At 42.8% G+C, this 24,587-nt stretch overlaps 1 protein-coding gene, 1 long non-coding RNA gene and 1 pseudogene across 3 annotated transcripts in view; 2 read left to right on the top strand and 1 right to left on the bottom strand.

Annotated features, from left to right (window-relative positions):
• Positions 1–1,464: 1,464 nt before the first annotated feature.
• On the bottom strand, positions 1,465–2,018 carry LOC118660140 (annotated as a pseudogene).
• A 6,913-nt stretch (positions 2,019–8,931) lies between these two features.
• On the top strand, positions 8,932–11,015 carry LOC118659727. Its single transcript, XR_004968681.1, has 3 exons — positions 8,932–9,118; positions 9,601–9,851; positions 10,713–11,015. It is a non-coding gene; the product is annotated as an uncharacterized LOC118659727 (long non-coding RNA).
• Positions 11,016–20,847: 9,832 nt separating this feature from the next.
• Positions 20,848–24,587, top strand: part of SLC16A10 (solute carrier family 16 member 10) — a 104,656-nt gene continuing 100,916 nt past the window's right edge. Inside the window, exon 1 of one of the 2 annotated variants that reach the window (XM_036316281.1) lies at positions 20,848–21,202. In XM_036316281.1, the coding sequence (XP_036172174.1) occupies positions 20,863–21,202 (340 nt within the window). In that variant the 5' untranslated portion in view covers positions 20,848–20,862. The remainder of the gene's footprint in view (positions 21,203–24,587) is intronic. The other variant, XM_036316284.1, reaches the window with a different exon arrangement.

Raw genomic sequence — 24,587 nt, 5'->3', positions numbered from 1 at the left:
ACTTGGGTTTGATTAATTTGCTACAGTGGCTTACAGAACTCAGAGAAACATTTTACTTATTAGATCACTGGTTTATTACAAAGAATATAACTTCGGAATAGCCAGGTGGAAGAGATGTATAGGGCAGTGTTGGAAGGGGCACCAAGCTTCCATGTTCTCTAGGCTCATCACTCTCCCCAAATCTCTAGGTCAGCGGTTCTCAACCTGTGGGTCGCGACCCCTTTGGGGGTCGAACAACCCTTTCACAGGGGTCGCCTAAGACCATCGGAAAACACATATATAATTACATATTGTTTTTGTGATTAATCACTATGCTTTAATTATGTTCAATTTGTAACAATGAAATTGGGGGTCACCACAACATGAGGAACTGTGTTAAAGGGTCGCGGCATTAGGAAGGTTGAGAACCACTGCTCTAGGTGTTCACATCTGGAAGCTCTCTGAACTCTGTCCTTTGGGGTTTTTATTTATTTATTTTTTATTTATTTATTTTTTGATTCTAATAATCCCATGCTGTGAGTAGAGTGGTTACTTTTCACTTTGTAAATGTAACTGGGCTATGTGAAAATTATCAACTGACCAAGACTTTGAGTTTGTTATGGATGAAAACTGTCTCAATTCAACTCTCATTACCCTCATCACAGTTATGCAGGGTGTGTAGACAAAAGCTTTTTATCAGCTAACTATATGAAAAGATAAACACTGTAATAATTATATGATCCAAAATGGGCAAAAGCAAGACTAGCTTCCCCTAAAGAAGAAAAATTTCAGACCTATGTAAAGGACAACAATACTAATAAAAAAATTGTATTTACTTAGAAGATTTCAGACTGTCAACAAAACAGCTGCAACTTTTTTTTTGCAATTACAGAGTGGTATTCAGTTAACAGAACAACAATTATTTTGTATAAGCTGCGTCAGAGACAACTGAAGATGAAAAACTACCATCCCCATATATAACTAATTTGTGCTGTGCACCAACAAGAACCTGCTTTAAATTTCCATGCCAATTTACAGCCCCCATACTGTACCAGGCAAGGTTAGTGGTTATTGAAAATACCACCAGGACAGGGCTATCTAAAGACACATTCGGTAGTGTTTTAACTATAAAAAAAAGACACTGTACAGTTTTTTTTTTAAATATATTTTATTGATTTTTTACAGAGAGGAAGGGAGAGAGACAGAGAGTCAGAAACATTGATGAGAGAGAAACATCGACCAGCCGCCTCCTGCACATCCCCCACTGGGGATGTGCCCGCAACCCAGGTACATGCCCTTGACCGGAATCGAACCCGGGACCCTTCAGTCCGCAGGCCGACGCTCTATCCACTGAGCCAAACCGGGTTTGGCCACTGTACAGTTTAAAAACAAATTTTACACAGCCTTACATTTCAATTTTTTTCTTTAAAAGGAGTGAGTTGTGTATAGGGGGGTTAAATGCTTTATAGACAAGAAAAAAAAAACTGGGCTAGAACCAACTTATTCATCATCATCATCTTCTTCATCATCTTCTTCTTCATCTTCCTCCTCCTCATCTTCCTCATCTTCTTCCTCTTCCTTCTTTTTCTTGCTTTTTTCAGCCTTGACAACTCCCTTTTTGGCAGCATCAGGCTTTCCTTTAGCTCGGTATGCAGCAATATCCTTTTCATATTTCTCCTTCAGCTTAGCAGCCTTCTTTTCATAAGGCTGCTTGTCATCTGCAGCAGTGTTATTCCACATCTCCCCCAGCTTCTTTGCAACGTCACCAATGGATAGGCCAGGATGCTCTCCTCTGATTTTTGGGCGATACTCAGAACAAAACAAGAAAAAGGCCAAAGGAGGCCTCTTGGGTGCATTGGGATCCTTGAATTTCTTTTTTGTTTCCCCTTTAGGAGGAATATAAGTTTTCTTAGAAAACTCTGAGAAGTTGACTGAAGCATCTGGGTGCTTCTTCTTGTGTTCCTCCCGGCAAGTTTGCACAAAGACATTTTGCCTCTCGGCTTCTTAGGATCTCCTTTGCCCATGTTTAATTGCTTTCCCTCAGCGAGCACAGTCACCCAGTGCCCGGCCGGCTCGCACTTGCCCCGGCGCTGTGTCTGTGGAGCTCAATGTACTGCAATGGCTGTGAGAGCGGGAGCCAGACGCAGCCGCCTCACTCCGCTCTGTGTCCTTTGGGGTTTTTATGGAGGCTTCATTCCATAGGTGTGATTGATTGGATCATAGACCATCAATGAATGAACTCAACCTCCAGCCCTCCTCCTCTGCCCAGAGATGAAGGTTGTGGGAGAAGGATTGAAATGTCCAAAGCTCTAATCTTATGGTTGGTTTCCCTGACAACCAGCTTCCACCCATAGGTTACCTAGAGCAGTGGTCAGGAAACCACGGCTCGCGAGCCACATGCGGCTCTTTGTCTCCATGGCATGGGCCACGAAGTTTCATTCCCACTGTACGTGCGCGCCTGCACGTGGAATTTTGTGGAAGAGCCACACTCAAGGGACCAGTTTGCCAACCACTAACCTAGAGGTTTTCCAAAAGTCTCCTAATTAACATAACAAAAGACATCTTCCTCTGCTCTCAACATCCAAGGGTTTTAGCAGCTTTGTGCCAGGGATGGGAAGAAGACCAAAAATATATTACTTATTATAAATCATAATATCACAGGCTATTATAACAAAATAGCACAGAATAGGTGGCTTAAATAACAGAACTTTATTTTCCCACAGTGGAGAAACGGAGGCTGGAAGACCAAAATTGAGATGTCAGCAGGTTTGCTTTCTCCTGAGGCCTCTCCCCTTGGTTTGCAGATGGTCACCTTTTCACTGATAGTTATTTCCTCTGTGTCCATGCAACCCTGATGTCCCTCTGTAGGTCCTACTTTACTCTTCTTTTAAGGGCACTAGTCAGATATGAGTAGGCATCCTTTTAACTTAATTACCTTTTAAAGGCCCTATCTCCAAAAGCAGTTACATTCTAAAAACCAAGTAGTGTCACCTAAAAACCAAGATGTTGAAAAACAAGACCCCAAATGGGGTCACTTATGCTAAGTCTCAGGTCACCAAGCCAACACTTAGTGTCAGATCTCCCAGAAATGGAATCTTAAACCAGTCAATTAGGAATTACCTGATCAACACTAGTTAGGTAATCTGCCCTGCAGTCCCTTAAAGTAAACTTCCAATAACCAACATGCATTTTTGCATAGAATAGTTTCCTTGTTCCTCCTCTCTTCTGTCCATAAAAAGTCTTTCCTTTTTGGAGCTTCTTTCTATCTGCTTGATTGGATGCTGCCCAATTTGAATATATTTTTGCTGCAGTTTATTCTAATGGGGTGAGGGTTTCAATAAATAAATGGGGGTGGGGGGTGGGGCACAATTCAGTCCATAACAGCAACTTTAAGGATTGTAGATTTGCTTTTAGAGCAGTAGAAAACCATTGAAGGGTTTGAAGCAGGGCCTGTGTTGAAGAGGATGCAGCAGATGCTTCTAGATATCAGTTCTTTACTAATAAAACCATGTTTTCCATTCAAGGCATCAATGTGTTCAGCCAAAAATGCAAAGTGATTGGTGTGGCTAATGAGGTATAATTTGGAAGTCTGCTGAGTGGGCTGCCAATAGTCTCAGGGAAAGCTATTGTTTAACTGATAAGAAGGTAGGTCACTTTGCCTTACACGCTTTCTTTTTCCTATCTGGGAGGAAGATACAATACCTGGAGGTGCAACCATGAGGAAGAAGGTTTCATGTCAAGAATACAGAATGGGCAGATAGAATGAGCTTGGTTTTTAGATGACACCCTTGAGCAGTGAAGTAAACTCCAATCAGCCCACACCCAGATTTTTTTTTAATTTCATGAAAACAGTAAATTCCTATGTGTTAAACTATTGAGGTAGGGATTGCTGTTAACACACTCCTGATCAATATAGAGGGCTGAAACAGAAGAAGGAATACCAGTTAGCCTTTATCAGAGCCAGATCAGAAATGACAAGGACCTGTATTAGAATGGCAGCAATGGACTTGGAGCAAAGACACAAGATCCATTACCCCCGTATGGATATTTCCCTTAATTATCAGGGCCATCGAACCCATCTGCATTTTAGGGACTGAAGGCTGGAGAGGTTTGGGAAGGTTTCCGGGAGTATGTGGATTTGCAAGTCAGTGAATGAGAGATAGAAAGCAACCTTATTTCTGGACAAAGTTCACTCTTGCAGTCTTGTTTTCTCTGTACTTGCTGCCTCCATTTATTCACAAGAGACACTCCTACCTCCTGGGCCTCTGCGTGTACCTATTCTGTAAGCAAGAGATGGAAATCTCAAACTTCACATTCTTGGTTTACAGGGCAGACTGGGCAGGCAGGCCACTTAACTTCCTATCCCTTTGGCTCAAGGGAGGGCCTAGCTGCTCCTGGGAGAACCACCTAAGAAATTGCTTTCCAAATAATAGAACAAGGAAGCTTTAATTTGGCAACCTGGAACAGGCTCCAAGATAAACTGATAAATGAGAAAAAGAAAGTACAGACCCTGTGTATAATATGCCACCATTAGGGGGAGAAAAAGGAACATTTGTTTGCAAATGCATATTTGCATATATGTAGAATATCTCTGGAAGAACACACAACAGACTGGAACCAGTTTCATGTTTGAGGTGAATTGGGTAACTGGGAGAGACTTATTTTTCATGTACAACCTATTCAAATAAATGATTATTTCCAATCAAAGCAATTTATGCAGCCCTTAAAGTGACACTTATGAAATATATATAATAGCATAGCTTGTAATATTTCATTTTATTTATTATTTAAAAAACACACACCAATACCAGTATTTTTTTAGTTTATTTATTTATTTATTTATTTATTTTTAATATATTTTATTGATTTTTTACAGAGAGGAAGGGAGAGAGACAGAGAGCTAGAAACATCGATGAGAGAGAAACATCAATCAGCTGCCTCCTGCACATCCCCCACCGGGGATATGCCCGCAACCCAGGTACATGCCCTTGACCGGAATCGAACCTGGGACCCCTCAGTCCGCAGGCCGACGCTCTATCCACTGAGCCAAACCGGTTTCGGCTTTTTAGTTTATTTTTTAAAATTTATTTTTATTGATTTCAGAGAGGAAGGGAGAGGTAGAGAGAAATATAGAAACATCAATGATGAGAGAGAAACATTGATCGGCTGCCTCCTGCAAGCCCCCCACTGGGGATCGAGCCCGCAACCCCAGCATGTGCCCTTGACCAGAATCGAACCTGGGACCTTTCAGTTCGCAGGCTTATGCTATATCTACTGAGCCGAACCAACTAAGGCATAGTATCATTTTAAATGAACCATTATATGTAGGTATTTATAAAATAAAAGTAACAATGAACAAAACCCCAATCCTATCTAATAAAAGGGTAATACGCAAATTAACCACCACTCTGTCACAAAGATGGTGGTGCCCATAGCCATAAGATGGCAGCGCCCAGTCTTCTCAGCCCCATCAGAGTCCCCCAGTCCCTGGGGGTGGCTGCTGAGAGTGGGTAGCGTGAGCGACCTGGCGGAATGCTTGCTTTGTCGCTGCACCTGGCTCAGGCCGGCCCCCCGCAGCTGGAGCGGACACAGACAGGGACAGAGGGCCTGGCCCACAGCCTCTGCGGCCGAGTGCAGGCCTGGAGAGGAGACAGTGGGCCCACCTCCCGCAGTGCTCCCATGGGCACTGTAGCTCGCTTCTGCCTCCTGCAGAAGTCACATGGCTCCCGTGGAAGCAGTGCGGCTCCCGGCGGCTCCCGGCAGCTCCTGCAGAAGGAGAATGGAAGGATATATACCACAAGGTGGTTTTTGAAACTATAGGTATTCTTTCTCTTTTTATTCTTTTCCAATTTTCTTTTATTATATCTTTTTCATAATGGTGACAAAATAAACCTTATAACAAGGAAAATAAGTCGCTTTTCCTTCCCAGGTTACAGCAACTGAGCTATCTAGAGAGGACTAACTTGTCCAACTGGTGTTCACTCCCCTGTGGCATGCAGGTTTTGATTTGGACTATAGATGAGGTTGAGAGGCAATGGACAAGAGTCAAACACAGAAAAAGACAGGAAGGATTTCAACTGCCTTCCACCTGAGGGATTTTCGTCACCTTCCCCACAGGCATTGGTCCAGTGTGGAAGAGTTTGGTGTTCTTGGATGGATATACCTACTCCTGACAGCTTTCTCCATCTATTATGCTCCTACCTGTTGGGTCACCGACTCTTCCAAGTACTTGCTTTTTATTTTATTTTATTTTTTAAATATATATTTTATTGATTTTTTACAGAGAGGAAGGGAGAGGGATAAAGAGTTAGAAACATTGATGAGAGAGAAACATCGATCAGCTGCTTCCTGCACACTCCCTACTGGGGATGTGCCCGCAACCAAGGTACATGCCCTTGATCGGAATTGAACCTGGGACCCTTCAGTCCCCAGGCGACGCTCTATCCACTGAGCCAAACCAGTTAGGGCAAAGCGTCCCGTATCTTTTTTTTTAAAATTAAATCTTTATTGTTCAGATTATTACATTTATTCCTCTTTTTTCCCCCCATAACTCCCCTCCTCCCAGTTCCCACCACACCCTCCGCCCTCACTTCCCACCCACTGTCATCCATAGGTGCACGATTTTTGTCCAGTCTCTTCCCGCATCCCCCACACCCCTTTCCCCCCCAAGAATAGTCAGTCCATTCTCTTTCTATGTCCCTGATTCTATTATAATCACCAGTTCATTCTGTTCATCAGATTATTTATTCACTTGATTCTTAGATTCACTTGTTGATAGATGCATATTTGTTGTTCATAAATTGTATCTTTACCTTTTTCTTCTTCTTCCTCTTCTTAAAGGATACCTTTCAGCATTTCATATAATCCTGGTTTGGTGGTGATGAACTCCTTTAGCTTTTCCTTATCTGTGAAGCTCTTTATCTGACCTTCAATTCTGAATGATAGCTTTGCTGGATAAAGTAATCTTGGTTGTAGGTTCTTGGCATTCATCACTTTGAATATTTCTTGCCACTCCCTTCTGGCCTGCAAAGTTTCTGTTGAGAAATCAGCTGACAGTCGTATGGGTATTCCCTTGTAGGTAACTGAGTTTCTTTCTCTTGCTGCTTTTAAGATTCTCTCTTTGTCTTTTGCTCTTGGCATTTTAATTATGATGTGTCTTGGTGTGGTCCTCTTTGGATTCCTTTTGTTTGGGGTTCTCTGCACTAACTGGACTTGTAAGTCTATTTCTTTCACCAAGTAGGGGAAGTTTTCTGTCATTATTTCTTCAAATAGGTTTTCAATATCTTGCTCTCTCTCATCTTCTGGCACCCCTATAATTCTGATGTTGGTACGCTTGAAGCTGTCCCAGAGGCTCCTTACACTATCTTCGTATTTTCAGATTCTTTTTCATTTTGCTTTTCCGGTTGGGTGTTTTTTGCTTCTTCGCATTTCAAATCTTTGACTTGATTCTTGCGCTCCTCTGGTCTGCTGTTGGGAGTCTGTATAATATTCTTTATTTCAGTCAGTGTATGCTTAATTTCTAGTTGGTCCTTTATCACAACTGCGCCCTCAGCCACCAGCCTGCTCCACACGCACCTCCGCACCTTTGTATTTTACTTCCGCACCGCAGCTCCTCTGAGTCTCGGTATGCTTTTCTCTTTCCTTCTAGTTGTAGAATTTCCACTCAGCCAGCCTTCCTGTGGTTCTGGATGATGTCCGTTCCGTCTTTTAGTTGTATTTTTGAAGTGGTTGTGCGAGGCAGCAATCTCTGGTGTTTACCTATGCCACCATCTTGGTTTCTCCCCAAGTACTTTCTAGTGACTAAGTACTAAGTACCTCATACTTTCATACTTAACTCCTAAACTGTCTGGTAGCATCCATTTGATTCTCCCCCTGGGGGTGCATCTCCACCAGTAGGTTTGTATCTGTCTGTGCTGAAAGTTCCTACTCCTGCTCTATGGTGTCTATTGTCAACTGCTTCCTGGGTGTCTTTTCCTGGAGAGCACCCACATGCATTAAACAGATTTGAGGTGAATGTGTGATTCCCCTGTCAAACCTGCTGCCTATGTTGTACACCTCACCTCTGTTAATAGCACTACCACACATCGCCTTGCCCAGCCAGGGATCTCCAAGTTCACCTGGAGTCTTTCCTCTCTCTCTCTTTTCTGCCAGTTCACCTCTTCTCTCCATACCCTTGCCTGTCATTGTTCATCCTTAACCTCCCTGCCTTTAGTCCAATCTATCATTTTAAAATTAAGATCTCACACCCAGCCAGCGTGGCTCAGTGGTTGAGCATCAATCTATGAATCAGGAGGTCATAGTTCGATTCCCAGTCAGGGCACATGTCCAGGTTGTGGGCTCAGTCCCCAGTGTGGGGCATGCAGGAAGCAGCCAACCAATGATTCACTCTCATCATCGGTGTTTCTATCTCTCTCTTCCTCTCCCTTCATCTCTGAAATCAATATTAAAACAAAAATCTCACCACTGTGACTGGTTTGGCTCAGTGGATAGAGCGTCGGCCTGCGGACTGAAGGGTCCCGGGTTTGATTCCGGTCAAGGGCATGTACCTTGGTTGCGGGCACATCCCTAGTTGGGGGTGTGCAGGAGGCAACTGATCGATGTTTCTCTCTCATCGATGTTTCTAACTCTCTATCCCTCTCCCTTCCCCTCTGTAAAATATCAATAAAATATATTTAAAAAAAATCAATTGAAGCAAAAAATAATTTGAAATGTGGTCAAATCACTGGGTAACACAGAGATGTGGACTAGAAGAGTCTTTGGTAAAGAAAAAGTTCCTTTCACTTGTTTCTCTGATTATTTCCCCTCCAGCCCTTTCCTTTTACCATCTCTCAATCAGCAGACCTGGGCAATGTGGGTGGTAGTATGCATAATGGAACAATTAAGCCTTTATTTGATCCTATTCTTAATTTTCATCCTACTCAACTCTGTTCTTTCCAAAGTTTAATAAATAAGCATGAATTCTCTCTTGGCATCAAGCTGCAGATGGAGCAAGAGGATTCTATTACAGCCATCTGAGCAAACAGAGCAAAGAGGAGCATCACAATGGTGCTGGAAGGAAGGAAGAGGGCTTTCAGGCTCTTGAAGAGAGCTGCCCACCCGGATCCTCTGGCTTTAATCTCCAGGGCTCCATTACAACAAGGTATTATCTTTAACCAGTTCTTTGTTTCTATGCCAAGAATGTGGACCAAGGGTTGTACTTTTAAACAAAAAGGAACAACAACAACATACTATTGTCAGAGTCCGATATAATATAACATTAGGAGATGGGTCCTTTTGGACATACTCAAAAACAGTCAGAAGGCTCCGGCTAGAAATAAATGACAAAGCTTTATTAAAGGGTCTTGTGGTCCTGCATTCTTAGCCTCTGAAGATAGCAATCTTCAGATGTCTGGTGGTCTAAACAATGGAACAGTTTCTTCTTGAGGTCATTCTGATAGTCATCTGAGGATCTGATGTATATCCAGGCATTGACTTGGACTAGAAAGTTCAGAAGATTAAGTTCTCAGGCTAGTAAGGCAAGAATAGAATAGTTTCCTCATGCCCCCGCCTACTTTATTTTAATAATTCATCAGCTGACCATCGTGACTCCATTTTATTTCTTCACTCTGTTCCTTGACACAGGAAGCAGGAGCAGCGTTGGCTGTGATCTGGAAGTAGGGGCGGAGGTAATACCTGACTACAATTACTCAGCATCCCCTGGAGCCACAGTCCCTGGGGACCAGAGGAGGCCCAGGCCCAGGACTCCTGAAGGCGGCTGCTATTGCCACACATCTAGAGGGAGATCATCACATGGGTAGAGTGGGAACAGAGAAGACACCACGCCTGCTGAATCTTCTCAGATGGCTTCTTCTTCTTCTCTGGGGAATGGAGGGGTAGGTGGTCTCTCATGACTGTGAAACCTTGGAGTCATTTTTGCCCCTTTTGTGCACTTTCCCTCCCCTCACCAGCCCATCATCTAACGAGCTGCTGAGTCTACCTCACAGCGCCTCTCTAGTATCTACCAAACCTTTTCATCCTCACTGCTGTGCCACTGTCAACCCCAGTTCTCCAACCATAACCTTCTTCCTGTCTGTATTACTTTCCTAGGATTGTGGTAACAAATATCATAAACTGAGTGCCTTAAAGCAATAGAAATTTATTCTCTCACAGTTCTGGAGGCTAGAAGTCCAAAATCACAGTGTTGGTAGGGTTGCTTCCTTCAATGGCACCTTTAGGAGAATCTGTTCCATGCCTCACTCCTAGTTTCTTGTAGTTGCCAGCAATCCTTGGTATTGCTGGGTTCCTAGAGGTGTCACTTTCGTCTCTGTCCCTCTCTGTTTTTCCTCTTTCTGTGTGCATTCTCTCTGTGTGTGTGTGTGTCCTTGTATCTCCATTTTCTTAAAAGGAGACCAGTCATTGGATTTAGGGCCTACCTTAACTCAATAGGACTTCTTCTTAACTAATTACGTATGCAAAGAGCCTAATACCAAATAAGGTCACATTCTGAGGCTCTGGGTGGACATGGGCTTTTGGAAGGCACTAATCAAGCCTAGGATACAGTTTTTCCAGCTATCACAATCTCACGCCCATACTTCCTCGTTCCCCTCCAATCTCACTGTCTCCGGTCTTGTCCAAGTTTGTCTGAGTGTTCAGTCCTCTGTTGACCTCTGACGTTTCTATCTAGTCTTGACCAGACAATGGATAACATGAACCTTACCATCCCTTCCTCTGACATTGTGTTGCTCACTCCACAGTCTGCCTCCCTCCAACTGACACATAGGCTGCTGTCAGTTGCTAAAGGAAACTGTGCACCCGTGAGGACTACAGCCACAACAAGATCTCTCTCCACTCGCTCCTGGGCCCTCCATGCCAATCAGCAGTCTTCAGTGAGTCTTGTAAAGTTTCTTCTCTCTTCCCGAGCCCCAGCTGACCATCTTCCTTTGGTCTCAGGAATCGACTCATGACTTCATCGAGAAAATTGGGCCATAAAGCTTCGAGGACTTGAACAACCTGCTCCCCGTCCGTTTTACCTACATTTACAACAAACCTCACCTACTCTCCCTGTGACACAGGGTGAGCTGCCCACTCTGCTCAGGCCAGGCCAGGCCCCTCACAGCCCCTCTGAGAGCTTGCTCTTTCAGCCACCTCTGCTCTGTCTCTCAACCTACACCATGCTCTAGCTCTCTGGTGTTAAAGCATGCCCTGCTCTGATCCTCTGTTTCCTTCTAGCCAATGCCTCCTCTCTCTCTCTCTCTCTCTCTCTCTCTCTCTCTCTCTCTCTCTCTCCATCTCTATCTCTATCTCTATCTCTATCTCTATCTCTATCTCTATCTCTATCTCTATCTCTATCTCTATCTCTATCTCTATCTATCATCTCTCTGTCTCTGTCTCTTCTCTCTCCCCCCTCTTCCATTCCTCCCTCCCTCTTTCTCTCTCTCATTAGCTAAACTTACTGAAAAATGGTCTTTGTGGTTTTCATATCCTCCCTTAGAAGGCAGCTATGCTAACCACTATACCACCAACGCCCCTATATATCCTCCCTTAAAATGCATTCAGAGGCCAGCTCAATGAGATGCTGTTACTTTTCCCTCCCTCTTCCTCTAAACCAGTGGTTCTCAACCTTCCTAATGCCGCGACCCTTTTACAGTTCCTCATGTTGTGGTGACCCCCAACCATAAAATTATTTTCGTTGCTACTTCATAACTGTAATTTTGCTACTGTTATGAATCATCATGTAAATATCTGATATGCAGGATGTATTTTCATTGTTACAAATTGAACATAATTAAAGCATAGTGATTAATCACAAAAACAATATGTAATTATATATGTGTTTTCCGATGGTCTTAGGCGACCCCTGTGAAAGGGTTGTTCGACCCCCAAAGGGGTTGCGACCCACAGGTTGAGAACCGCTACTCTAAACCCTAACTTGTATCTGTCCTGTTGGTGTCCTTGTATCTTCCAGATTATGAAAGCAAGGTGACCTTGCACATCGCAGTGGAAAGATGGTAAGATAACCTGTTTCCGGCCACAGTATTTCCCTAAGCCCAGTTAAGGTGCCCATTTTCCTTGGTGTGTCTGGATGAATGGAGTGGGCCACATGGGCTGAGAGAGAGAGCAACCTAATGAAACAAAGAAACAGACCCCAGGGTCTCCTTCCTGTGGCTGCTACTGCTGCTGCCGCCACCTTCAACGAGTAGCAGGCAGTGGCAATTGGGCAGGGAACGGGAGGAAGGGGACTGTGTTTCACGTACTCACACCTGTAAGACTACTTTTGCCCCGTTGATTCCATCCTACTTGACTCAGGGACAAGGGTTGGGGTTGCATTCTATCTGTTTTCATATATCTACTGCCTTAAGATATATGCTAAGGGAAGGAAGTCACTTTTACTCCTGATCAGAATCTACAGCACATGTATTTGCCTTGGTGTGAAAAACGTTGTGGAGGCAGATTCCCATCTTCACTCGCTTCCTGCCTCAATGCTGTTGCGACGCCCTGGCACAGGGAGGCCTCTGCAGTCCGATGTCACAGACTTGCAGATGGTGTGGACGTAAAATTTGCATGAAGATTTAATGTAAACACTTGGGTAAGACCTGGCACAATCTTTATTAAAAGGGAGTGTTTAGTAAAGGATAAAACATACGTAGCCGTAGTTAATCCTCCCAGGTAGTATCCAAATGAATGCAGCAAAGGGGTGGTCAGTTTTGTGCCACGTAGGTGGCCATTTTACCTTAATGTGGTTCTTGGCACTATGTGTGGCACAGATGAAAGCACATCAGAGCCTGCCACTCCACTTCTCTTCGGGCTCCCCGCGGGACTCAGAATAAAACCCACCCGCCTCCTCTACCTTCAGGCCCTTCTTCATCTGGCTCCTGCTCCATTTCAGATCTCATCTTATACCTTCTCCCTCCCTGTTCTTTTGGCCGAGGGAACAGCCCAGAGCTTTTTGCTTTAAGAGCTCTGCATTTGCTGTGGTCCTTCAGGGCTGAATTGAAGTGTCACTTCCTTCTCTGACCACCACCCAGCAGTGTCCTTGTCTGTTTTGTGTTTTGGTTGTCAAATGACCTTTACTTGAAATATTTCCCTTTGTGGTTCTTTTATTTATTTATATATATATATATATATATATATATATATATATATATATATATATATTTTATTGATTTTTTACAGAGAGGAAGGGAGAGAGAGATAGAGAGTTAGAAACATCGATGGGAGAGAAACATCGATCAGCTGCCTCCTGCACACTCCCACTGGGGATGTGCCCGCAACCCAGGTACATGCCCTTGACCAGAATCGAACCCGGGACCTTTCAGTCCGCAAGCCGACGCTCTATCCTCTGAGCCAAACCGGTTTCGGCTCCCTTTGTGGTTCTTAACTAGCTGAGCATTCCACTGCATATTACCATATATTAATTCCTTCACCAACACCAATTACTGTGCTAGGTGATGGGGATTAATAGATGCCACACAGTCTCTCCCTTCAGTGAACTTAGAGAGGGAGACGGACAAGTTAAGTAATTATAGCAGTGTGAATTAACTAGCTGGGCATTCATGAGGGTGGTGGACATCAACATGGCAGTACCTCTTTAATGATTCCAGAGAGTTCTTTAGCTAAAAATCAGTGCCGAGTCTGTTGGGCACTGTTGACAATCTCATCAAAAGTCGTATTTCCAGTATGCTTAATGGGGCTTTTTTTTTTTTTTTTTTGCTTCTTTCTGTCTCTTGGCGGTTCTTTGAGGGCTTTGATGATTGGGGCAGAGGCAGAAAGTACTGCCTCAATCTAGGCTTGTCTTCTTCTGAATGGTCTGTTTCACTGTAATCCTCAGACCCTTCCAATCACTGATTGCTTTGGTGATGTCATCACCAACCTTCTTTGGAGACAAAACCAGGGAGCCACTCTTGGGGACCAGGGCAGATATGTCAACGACTTCTCCACTGGGGTACGTCAAGTATATGACTTTGATCTTGTTGGGATTGAACTTAGGTGGCATGGCGGAGATGGCTGGTGTCGGATGAACCCAGGTTCTGGATGATGGAAGAAAGTTGTACCTAGGCCTCCTGGGAGCCAAAGGCTGAAAGCATGTCTGTCTTTTTTATAAACCACTGTATCCCCAAGAATGCCTGAAAATAGACAGTCAATAGATAGTCATTGATCGAGTGCACAAAGGTACAGGACCATTGCCACTTTAGGTGGCTCTTGGTTGTTTTGGAGTCTTATCTGTCCTTGAGGCTGTTTTCATGGTGCTGCTCTAAAAGGCTTTAAAAGTTTGGTTGATCTGGAAAGTATTTTTAAAAAATAGGGGGGGGGGGGGAAAGCCCTTTTGGTTTGTGAAGCTAGTGGATAATTGCTTAAAATATTTGTAGCAATTCCTGGATACCATCCATTTCCTGATTCTGCCTATTGCTCCCTCAATTTTGTATGTCATAAAGTGACCATTAGTAGATATAAATATAATAAACAGTAAGTCTTCAAAGGCTGTTTGACCATCAAAGCCCATATCGCTCTTAATTTGTGCCAGGTGAGGAGAGAAATGTGGCCAGAAACCGCAGTGCAGAGAAGCTGAACAGCTCCCAAAGTTCCAGAATGAGTTGGAGAGAAGTCAAAATTTAATCCTACAATCTCATAAACGCTTATAATTATTACTCGAAAGCTATCTGGTGGTATACACATGCACTAACATTGTGAATATTGAGTAGTAAGTACATCTATGTTTTCAACAGAGAGATTACTTTGAGGGTAAATTCATCATAAGTGATAAGGATCTATTAAAACATTTTGTTATATTTCATTATATGGTAAATAAATATTCATTATTGAAAAATTAGAAAATGTAGAAAAATGAAAAAGAGGGGGAAAAACCACTCAAAATCCCATCCTGGCCACATTTCTCTCCTGACGTGGCACAAATTAAGAGCGATATGGGGTCGCCTAAGACCATCGGAAAACACATATATAATTACATATTGTTTTTGTGATTAATCACTATGCTTTAATTATGTTCAATTTGTAACAATGAAAATACATCCTGCATATCAGATATTTACATGATGATTCATAACAGTAGCAAAATTACAGTTATGAAGTAACAACGAAAATAATTTTATGGTTGGGGGTCACCACAACATGAGGAACTGTATTAAAGGGTCGCGGCATTAGGAAGGTTGAGAGCCACTGAGTTAAGAAGAAAGCACACAGACACTGGTAGAAGGGGCGGAGGCCCAGAATGGGCTGGACCGACACCCATGTGTGGCATGTTTTTAATCGGGAGGGATGTCTTGGCTGTGGAGGTCTCCTGTGAGGAGCAAGGGGCCCAGCCCTACACCAAACCCCTCAGCCCAGAGTTCCAATGCTGTGAAGAGAGGACCCTGTACCTTCAGGCTGTAAAAATCAGCTGGAATTGTGGCTGAGTGACACAGAGGCTGCTGGAGACCCAGGCAGTTCCTCTTGAAGGGCACATACCTCAGTTGCAGGCTCGATCCCTAGCCCCTGTCAGGGTGTGTGTGGGAGGCAACCAGTTGATGTGTCTCAATCAAATCAATGCTTTTCTCTCTGAATGTGTCTCTCTCTCCCCTTCCCTTCCAGTCTCTCTAAAAAATCAATGGAAAAAATGTCCTGGGTGAAGATTAACAAAACAAAACAAGCAAGCTCAAAATATATTAAAGACTTAAATGTAAGATATGAAACCATAAAAATTCTAGAAGAAAACATAGGTAATAAGGCCTTTCACACTGGTCTTAGCAATATCTTTTTGCATATGTCTCCTTAGGCAAGGGAAACAAAAGCTAAAATAATCAAATGGGGCTTCATCAAAGTAAAAAGTTTCTGCATAACAAAGGGAACCAACAAAATGAAAAGCAACCAACTGAATGGGAGAAGATATTCAGAAATGACACATGTGATAAGGGGTTAATATTAAAAATATCTAAGAAGCTCATGCAAGTCAACATAAAATAAACAATCTGATTAAAAAATGGACAGAAAACAGACATTTCTCCAAAGAAGACATACAGAGGGCCAACAGACATATGAAAAGATGCTCAACATCACTAATCATCAAGGAAATGCAAATCAAAACTACAATGAGATACCCCCTCACACCTGTCAGAATAACTAGTATCAAAAACTCAACAAATAGGAAGTGTTGGTGAGGATGTGCACTGGTGGGATTTTAAATTGGTACTATGGAAAACAGTATGGAGAGTCCTCAAAAAAAAAAAATAGTACCATCATATGATCCAGCAGTTCCACTTCTGGATATTTACCCAAAGAGAATGAAAACAAACACTCATTTGAAAAGATATGTGCACTCATATGTTTATTGCAACATTATTTATAACAACCAAGTTATGGAATCAACCTAGGTTTCCAGCAATAGATGAACGGATAAAGAAGATGTGGCACATACATAAAATGAAATTTTGTGCAGTCATAAAAAAACAATGAAATCTTTCCATTTGTGACAACATGAATGGATCTTGAGGGTATAATGTTAAGTGAAATAACTCAGACAGAGAAAGACAAATACTCTGTGGTTTCACCTGTGTGTGAAATCTAAAAAACAACAACCCACAAATGAAAAAAAATAAATGAACTAAAAACAAAACAAAAACATTCATAGAAAGAGAACAAACTGACCTGTTTGGTGTGGCTCAGTGATTGAGCATCAATCCATGAATCAGGAGGTCACTATTCGATTCCTGGTCAGGGCAAATGACTGGCTTTCAGGCCAATCCCCAGTAGGGGGCATGCAGGAGGCAGCTGATCAATGATTTTCATCATTGATGTTTTTATCTCTTCCTTTTTCCTTCCTCTCTCTGAAATAAATAAAAACATATTAAAAAAAGAAAGAGAACAAACTGATGGTTGCCAGAGGGGAGGGATAAATTGGTGAAGGGGAAAAAGAGGCACAAACTTCCAGTTATAAAATAAATAAGCCACAGAGATGTAGTGTACAGCATGGGGAATATAGTCAACAATATTGTAATAACTTTGCATGGTGAAGATAATTACTAGACTTAGTGTAGTGATCACATCGTGAGGTATATAAATTTAAAATTACTATGTTGTATAGCCAGAAACTACGATAATGTATGCTTATTTTATTATAAATTTTAAAAAATGCTAAACACAAACTTGTCTGATTTAATAAAAGTTCAGTCCAGAATCTAATTTGGGATCCAGATATATCTTTTTCTTGGAGCATAGAAACTTAAAGTAACGCTTTAATTTTACTGTTTAAGGCACTTTATAATTTGCAAAGTGCTTTTGTTTTATTTCATTTCATGTCATAAAATCTCTTCTTTCACTAACTTAGAAATTTGAGAAAAGCAAAGAAAAGCAGTGTAGATGAAAGCACAGCCAATTCCGAGTGTAAATGAACTGGAACTTAGTTTTATTGGTAAACTTCAGCATACATCCCTCCTTCCCACCACAGTCTGGAAGAATACTTTGCCCTGGAGTAATTGAGCCAAAAGATCAAGTTAATAGTAAGAGAGATTTTGTATCAGATTTTGTAAGTGATGCCTTTTGTGAGTTGGGGAAAGAGTAACTGGTAGAGCCCTAACCGTTTTGGCTCAGTGGATAGAGCTTTGGCCTGCAGACTGAAAGGTCCCAGGTTCGATTCCGGTCAAGGGCATGTACCTTGGTTGCGAGCACATCCCCAGTAGGAGGTGTGCAGGAGGCAGCTGATTGATGTTTCTCTCTCATTGATGTTTCTGACTCTCTATCCTTCTCCCTTCCTCTCTGTAAAAAATCAATAAAATATATATTTTTTTAAAAAAGAGTAACTGGTAGAAAATAAAAACTTATCTTTAAGGAATAGATAACATAATAGTTGAGGACAAGGATATCTAAATTCCTAATTTAAATATTTTTATTTTTAAATTTCCTGACCTGATATATTTGTGACTAAATAAAGGTTTCACCTGTGTGTAAAATCTAAAAAAAAAATAAAAATGTAAACATCCACTTGAATTACTTTGGTCCTGATAAAAAAGTGGTTATGAGAGATCACTAGAATGAAACATTGACATCAATACTAATGATAATAATCACTGATAACATATCCAGAGTGCTTGCTGTGTGCTGAGTGCTTTGTAGATGTTAACTCTTTAATCACTTAAGTCAGAGCTGCTGCTATATCAACTTCTCTGAAAGTGTCAAACTTTAATCTGAAATTAGGGTACAGTATATACTGTTTAGAAATAAAATTGGCACACAAATAGAAAAACATGTTGAAAATGAGTTATGTATTAAAAAAGAACATTTCATAGCCTCTGTACAAATATATACAACACTTACATGTAAAATGAAAATTTAAAAATAAACTATCATGTTTAATGCACTGACATGCACACATATACACATATATACATTTTTACAAGATGAAATAAACTTTACTTTTAAAACAGTTTTAGATTTATAGGAAAATTGCAAAGATAGTACAGAGTTCCCATACCCCTGTATCCAGTTTCTCCAATTATTAACATCTTAATTAGTATGCCACATTTGTTGTAATTAGTGAGCAATATCAATAATGAACTAACTTCCATATTTTACTCAGATTTATTTAGTTTTTATCTAATGTCCTTATTCTGTTCTAGGATCCCATCTCAGCATTATATTTATTCTTCCTGTCTCCGGTTCCTCTTTGTGACAGTTTCTCAGACTTTGCTTATTTGTATGTCCTTGACAGTTTGAGGAGTATGGTCAATTACTTTGAGGACTGTTTTATTCTTTCCCTCTCACCCCCATGATTAGACTGGGTTATGGGTTTTTGGGAGGAAGATCAGAGAGATAAAGTGCCATTTTCATCGCATCATATCAGGGATATATCCTTGATCACCTGGCTGAAGTAGTGTTTGTCAGTTTTGAAACTCTAAAAGCCACTGCATTCCCCCCTTTTCCATACTTTTTTTTTTTTTTAAGAAACTTACTATACACGGCCCACACTTAAGGAGTGAGATATTGTACTTCACTTCCTGGAGGTTGGCATATTATTGGGAATTTCCTGTAGGAGAGATCTGTCAATTCTCCCTCCCCCATTTATGTACTTAATCATTTACTTATACCAGTATTGACTCATGGATATTTACTCGATGTGCTTCTTTTGCCCAATAAAATCTTGTGGACAACTTTTTAAAATAATGTATTTTTATTGATTTCAGAGAGGAAGAGAGAGACAGAAACATCATTGATTGGCTGCCTCCTGCAGGCCCCCTACTGGGGATCAAGCTTGCAACCAGGGCTCGTGCCTTGACTGGAAACAGATCCATGTCCTCCTGGTTCATACTAGTAGGTCCAGGCTCAACCACTGAGCCACGCTGATGGGGCTGTGGACAACTTTTAAAGTCAATAGACGTGAATATGATAACTTTTAGAGGTTATATGTCTTTAGTCAATCCTCTACTGATACACATTTTTGCTTCCCCTTTTTCCTTACTTCCAACAATGATGGAATAAGATCTTTGTACATTCAATTTCTTTGTGCACTTGTGTGGCTATTCTTAGTTTATCATTCTAAATCCATCCCTAGGACACATTATACTTGAGCTGTGATCCCTGCTCCTCAAGCACACCTTGCTTTCCTCAGCTTACAAGATGTTTTCTCTACCAGAATTCTCTTCCCCTGCCTTTGCCTCCTGAAGTTCCCTGTTTGATTGAGGGCTCAGCTCAGAAGGATACTTGCTGTAGAAGGTCTTCTCTAGTGTTTCAAATGTAATTCAGTGGTTCCATCCCACTTCTCTTTGTTGAACACGTATTATAAAACATCATCTGAGCATCCCTTTCTATCCCAGAACCCTTTCTACGAATTTATGAAGGGTAGAGTCGGAAAAGTGATCCATCACACTCATCTGTGTAGTCCATCACAATGGTGGGCGCAAAGTAACTAGCGTATTTTGACTTTGAAATTACATGAGTAATTGAGAAATTAATAAGTGTGCTCAATATTACAGAGCGAATTACTCTTCCTCTCTTTTTCCTACGCTTCAGAGAGTCCGAGGAGTTGCATACAGGTGTTAGCTTGTAAGTGCAAACTGTGCTGTAGTTTAAAAGTAATGCTTTCTGGTTGTCTGTCAAAAGTGTTTATTTGAAGATTTGGGTATTAAAGCCTGTCTTCCAAAATGAGCATCTTCAAGGTGCCAAGTATTCATAGGAATCTGTACATAAACGCAGCAGAAATGAAGTAATTAAATAAGGTCTCTGATCTTTCCGACTCTCTAAGTCGGCAGGTGGCATAATGTATCTTACATGTTATAATTAGTAACTAGAGGTGAATGCCAAAAACAAAACAAAACAAAGAGACAACGTTTGGTTGTGAGGCTGTCAGTGAGCGGACACCAAAGATCCGCCCTGCTGCCCTGCGGACCCGCCGGCCCGCACCCAGCGGACGCGCTCCTCCCGCCAACACTCGGCGGGGTGACCTACACTTTGTGACCCGCACTGGGGAGGAGGAGGCGCGCGCATTGCAGCAGCTCGCGGGCACCTGGTCCGCTCTCCGGGGGAAGAGTGGGCCCGCCCCGCTCTCCCGGAGCCCAATCATCTGCACACCCTGGGCACGTCCCGCTGCCAGCCACGCCCCGAGCCGGCGGGCCGGGGCGGGAGCGTCTTTAAGAGCCGGCCGCCGGGCCCGGCTCCGCGGGGGTGCGTGGCTGTGGACTGGAGGCCGAGTCCTGAACCTGAGCCTGAACCTGAACCTGAACCCAGAGGCTCCACCGCGCAGCCGCTTTTCTCGCGGCAGCCTCCGCGCCTACGCCGCCCGCCCACCCACCCGGGCCCCGCAGCCCTCGCCTGGGTCTCTCTGGCCCGCCCGCCGGGCTGTGGGCAGCTTGCTCCGGAGCCTGCCCGCCGGCAACTCGCGCCCCTGGTGCTCCCGCGGCGCCCGACGGGCCGGCCGGGGCCATGGTGCCTTCTCCCGCGGAGCCCGCCGCCGCGCAGGGGTCGAGCGAGACAGAGACGCTCAGCCCCGCGTCCTTGGGGGCTGCCCCGCTCTCGGGCCTGGGACCCTCCGAGGGTCCCGAGGCGGCCGCCCAGAAGGTGGAGGTCGAGGTAGAGTTGGCGGGGCCGGCGAGCACCGAGCCCCCTCCGCCTCCCGAGGGCGGCTGGGGCTGGCTGGTGATGCTGGCGGCGATGTGGTGCAACGGGTCGGTGTTTGGCATCCAGAACGCCTGCGGGGTACTCTTCGTGGCCATGCTGAAGACCTTCGGGTCCAAGGACGATGACCAGATGGTCTTCAAGACAGGTGAGGCGCAGCGCCCGCCGCGGGCGGCAGGGGGACGGGCTCAGTGTGGGTCCACGCCCGCGTGTGCGCCCCGGGGAGTCCCCGTGTGCCTAGGGTGTTTTTGGGGGTGGGGTGGGGCGGAGGGGCGCTGTACTAAATTCTGAAAGGATAGGAGGCAGCCCATGGGAGATCGCGAAGAGGAGCGCAAGGGGTTGCCTTCTCCTGTTGTGTTCTTTGTCGTACTTAACGATTTACCAAACTAGATGAAAAAGGTGCAGACTCACCATTTCCCCGCTTTAGAGCGCTGTGCTTTAGAGCGCTGTTACGTGATCTCTTGACTGATTGGGCAAAAAAGCAAGTTGAAGATCTTCTGTGGAACTCTTTTGCATACATTTCCCACTTTATCCTGCAAGTAGGCGTTGTCAACCCCGTTTAGGTGAGCAAACTGAAGCTTGGTGAAATAAAGTGTCTTGGTGAGTAGCAGAATGGAGATAGAGCACACGTCTTCAGACTTAAACGGCTAAGTGATTTCCATTACTAAATCAGACTCCCTCCCTGCCATTTGGGGAACTTTATATAGTCAATCATCTTTAAAAAAAAATTCTCTCTCTCTCTCTCTTTTTTTTTATTGAAGGGAAAAGAGAGAGAGAGGGAAACATCAATGATGAGAGAGAATCATGGATCAGCTGCCTCCTGCACGCCCCCCACTGGAGATCGAGCCGGCAACCAGAGCATTTGCCCTTGACCAGGACTTCAGTCTGCAGGCTGATGGCTCTATCCACTGAGCCAAACCAGCTAGGGCGATTCATCTTACTTCTCTGTTATTTTTAGTGAACATTTCTGTGTGCATAAAATGAATATACAACTATCCCAATTCCCTGATCTTACTTTGCTGTCATAATAAATTCTAAGGCAGAGGTAATGTTGAGAGCTTACAATCATATATAAATAGTATATTCTAATGTGTATCATTCTGCAATTTGCTTTTCTTTTACCCTGTGTTGTGTCTGCAATTTATCCATATAATACCTTAATTTGAGCTGGTAGCTTAAATTTTTTGTTTTAACGCATAGTTTTCCATATGACTATATTATACTTTATTTATGCATTGTCCCTTTATTAGACATTTATATTATTTTCAAACTTACTGTAAACGACACTACAATGAATATTCTTGTACATTGTCTCCTTGACATGTATTAAATAAGGTGTCATACTTACTCTGGAATTTCTGTTCCATAAATAGTTCTTGAAGTTGCTGTGTTATTCAGGTCACAGGGCTAGGTACAAAAAGTGTTAAAAATGTAATATCATATACTTACTTTGTAAGGAAGACTATCATTAAGAAGTTTAGGAGGATAGATCTGCATATGTAATGGTAAATAAAAGTAATTTTGTGTCTTTTCTATATGAGTATCAGGTATCTGGGAAGGAAAAGCTCCGGGAGGCTGAATTGACAGTTACCGTTTTCAGACTGTTTCCTTCAGCACTTAGCATATTTTTGCCTGGGTTTACAAATTTTTAATGCAGTCAAAACAAGACAACAGCCTTTCCTTTACTACTGTTTTTGCAAGCCCAGATAAGTTGATCCATTGGTATCTGAGGGTTGTTTTTTGTTTTTACTCCTTCCTGCCTTTGTTCTTTTGAGATAGTGAGCAACTGCTGGAGAAAGACCATAGCTTCCGCCAGGAATCAGTTTTGCAGTGTTGAAGCGTCTACCTACAAGTTCCTATTGGCTACAGTATCCCAGTACTGGATAGCAAAAATGAGGGAGGGGACAGGACCTGCTATCTTGAAGTTTTTGAAACTCCATATTTTTAGTTTTCATGAATATCTTTCTCCATTTACTCAGTTAAGTTCTTGACAACTTTCAGCCACGTCTGAGGAAGCGGGCGCACGTGTGTGTGTGTGTGTGTGTGTGTGTGTGTGTGTGTATCATATAAACAGTCATATGGATATGCCAGTTAAATACTGAAGATCTTTGTGCTTATCTGCGTGATTGCCATGTTTGGTCATGCCCTTGCACAGATGTGTCCAACTCAGGATAAGTGGAGATGGAAAACCAGTCTGTGTTCTGGGTGCCCTTTATCTAATTCCTACAAAGGGGCCTTATGCACTTATAATGGCCCTGTGTAACACAGCAGCTTGCATGAACGTTGGCCTTTATTTGGACACGATGTAATACATGTATAACAGCTATTTTTTAAGGTATGAGAAAGAAAACGGATTTAACCTCATCTGTGAAAAAAGGATGACAAGATAGTTATTGGGCCAGTTAATGTTGAGATACCACCCCCACCCAGCCCCTTCCCCAACAGGTGTTTCATAGAGTCCATCATCTACAAAAGGCACTGAAGTATTTGAGAATACCTGCTCTGAAGTTTGGCTTTTCCACTAATGCTGAGTCATCTGTGATCAAACATATGCAAGCTTCAAGTACAACCCCCCAAAATATCTAGAATTGCTTAAGGCTTTTATTTTTCAAAATATTGGTCCATTTTCTGTTACTCTATTCATGATTGATAATCCCAGCATTAGAGGTCAGGTAATTGTCTCCATGTTTTCATTAGCTTCTTCATACTGATTAGTCCAAGGATACACAGGGAGGTTGTGGTAAAATGGGAACCGAGGGTTTCAAATGATGGTTCACATTTCTTGAGAATTTCCCATGTGCCAGCCCAGTGCTAAGCACTTTACATGCATTCTTATTTAAACCTTACTGCAACCCCACGGGCTAGGCTTTATGTGATAGCTCTCTTTTGAGATGTGGAAACTCAGGTTTGCAGAGTTTGAGTAAGCGGTGGGGCCAGAATTCAAATTCAGGTTTATCTGATTCCAGAAACTGTTGTTTTTTTCTGGTGAAAGAAAAATTTTAATACCGCTACAATAATACAATGTTAACAAAAATTGGCCAGGTACTGAGGTTATTTTAGTGAGCTACCATCATTTAAATATAAGAAAAGTAATTTCTTGGTCCAAATTAGTGAGACCTTAAAAAAGATTGTCTCGATAGCCACTTGGCCTGGAGGTCAAACCCTCCCTGGTATTAGCTACAAAATCAAGGTTTAACTATAAGACTGTGAACAAAGACCACTAGGGGGTGCACCAAGGAAGCATAACAAAATGCGGAGACAAAGAAACAGGACAAAATTGTCAATGGAAGATATAGAGTTCAGAACCACACTTTTAAGGTCTCTCAAGAACTGTTTAGAAGCCGCCGATAAACTTAATGAGATCTACAAGAAAACTAATGAGACCCTCGATGTTATATTGGGGAACCAACTAGAAATTAAGCATACATGGACTGAAATAACGAATATTATACAGACTCCTGACAGCAGACCAGAGGAGCTCAAGAATCAAGTCAATGATTTGAAATGCGAGGAAGCAAAAAACACCCAACCGG

This window comes from Myotis myotis, unplaced genomic scaffold (assembly GCF_014108235.1).
Source record: "Myotis myotis isolate mMyoMyo1 unplaced genomic scaffold, mMyoMyo1.p scaffold_m19_p_7, whole genome shotgun sequence".
Lineage (NCBI taxonomy): Eukaryota > Metazoa > Chordata > Mammalia > Chiroptera > Vespertilionidae > Myotis > Myotis myotis.
This window is presented reverse-complemented; position numbering and strand designations above follow the sequence as displayed.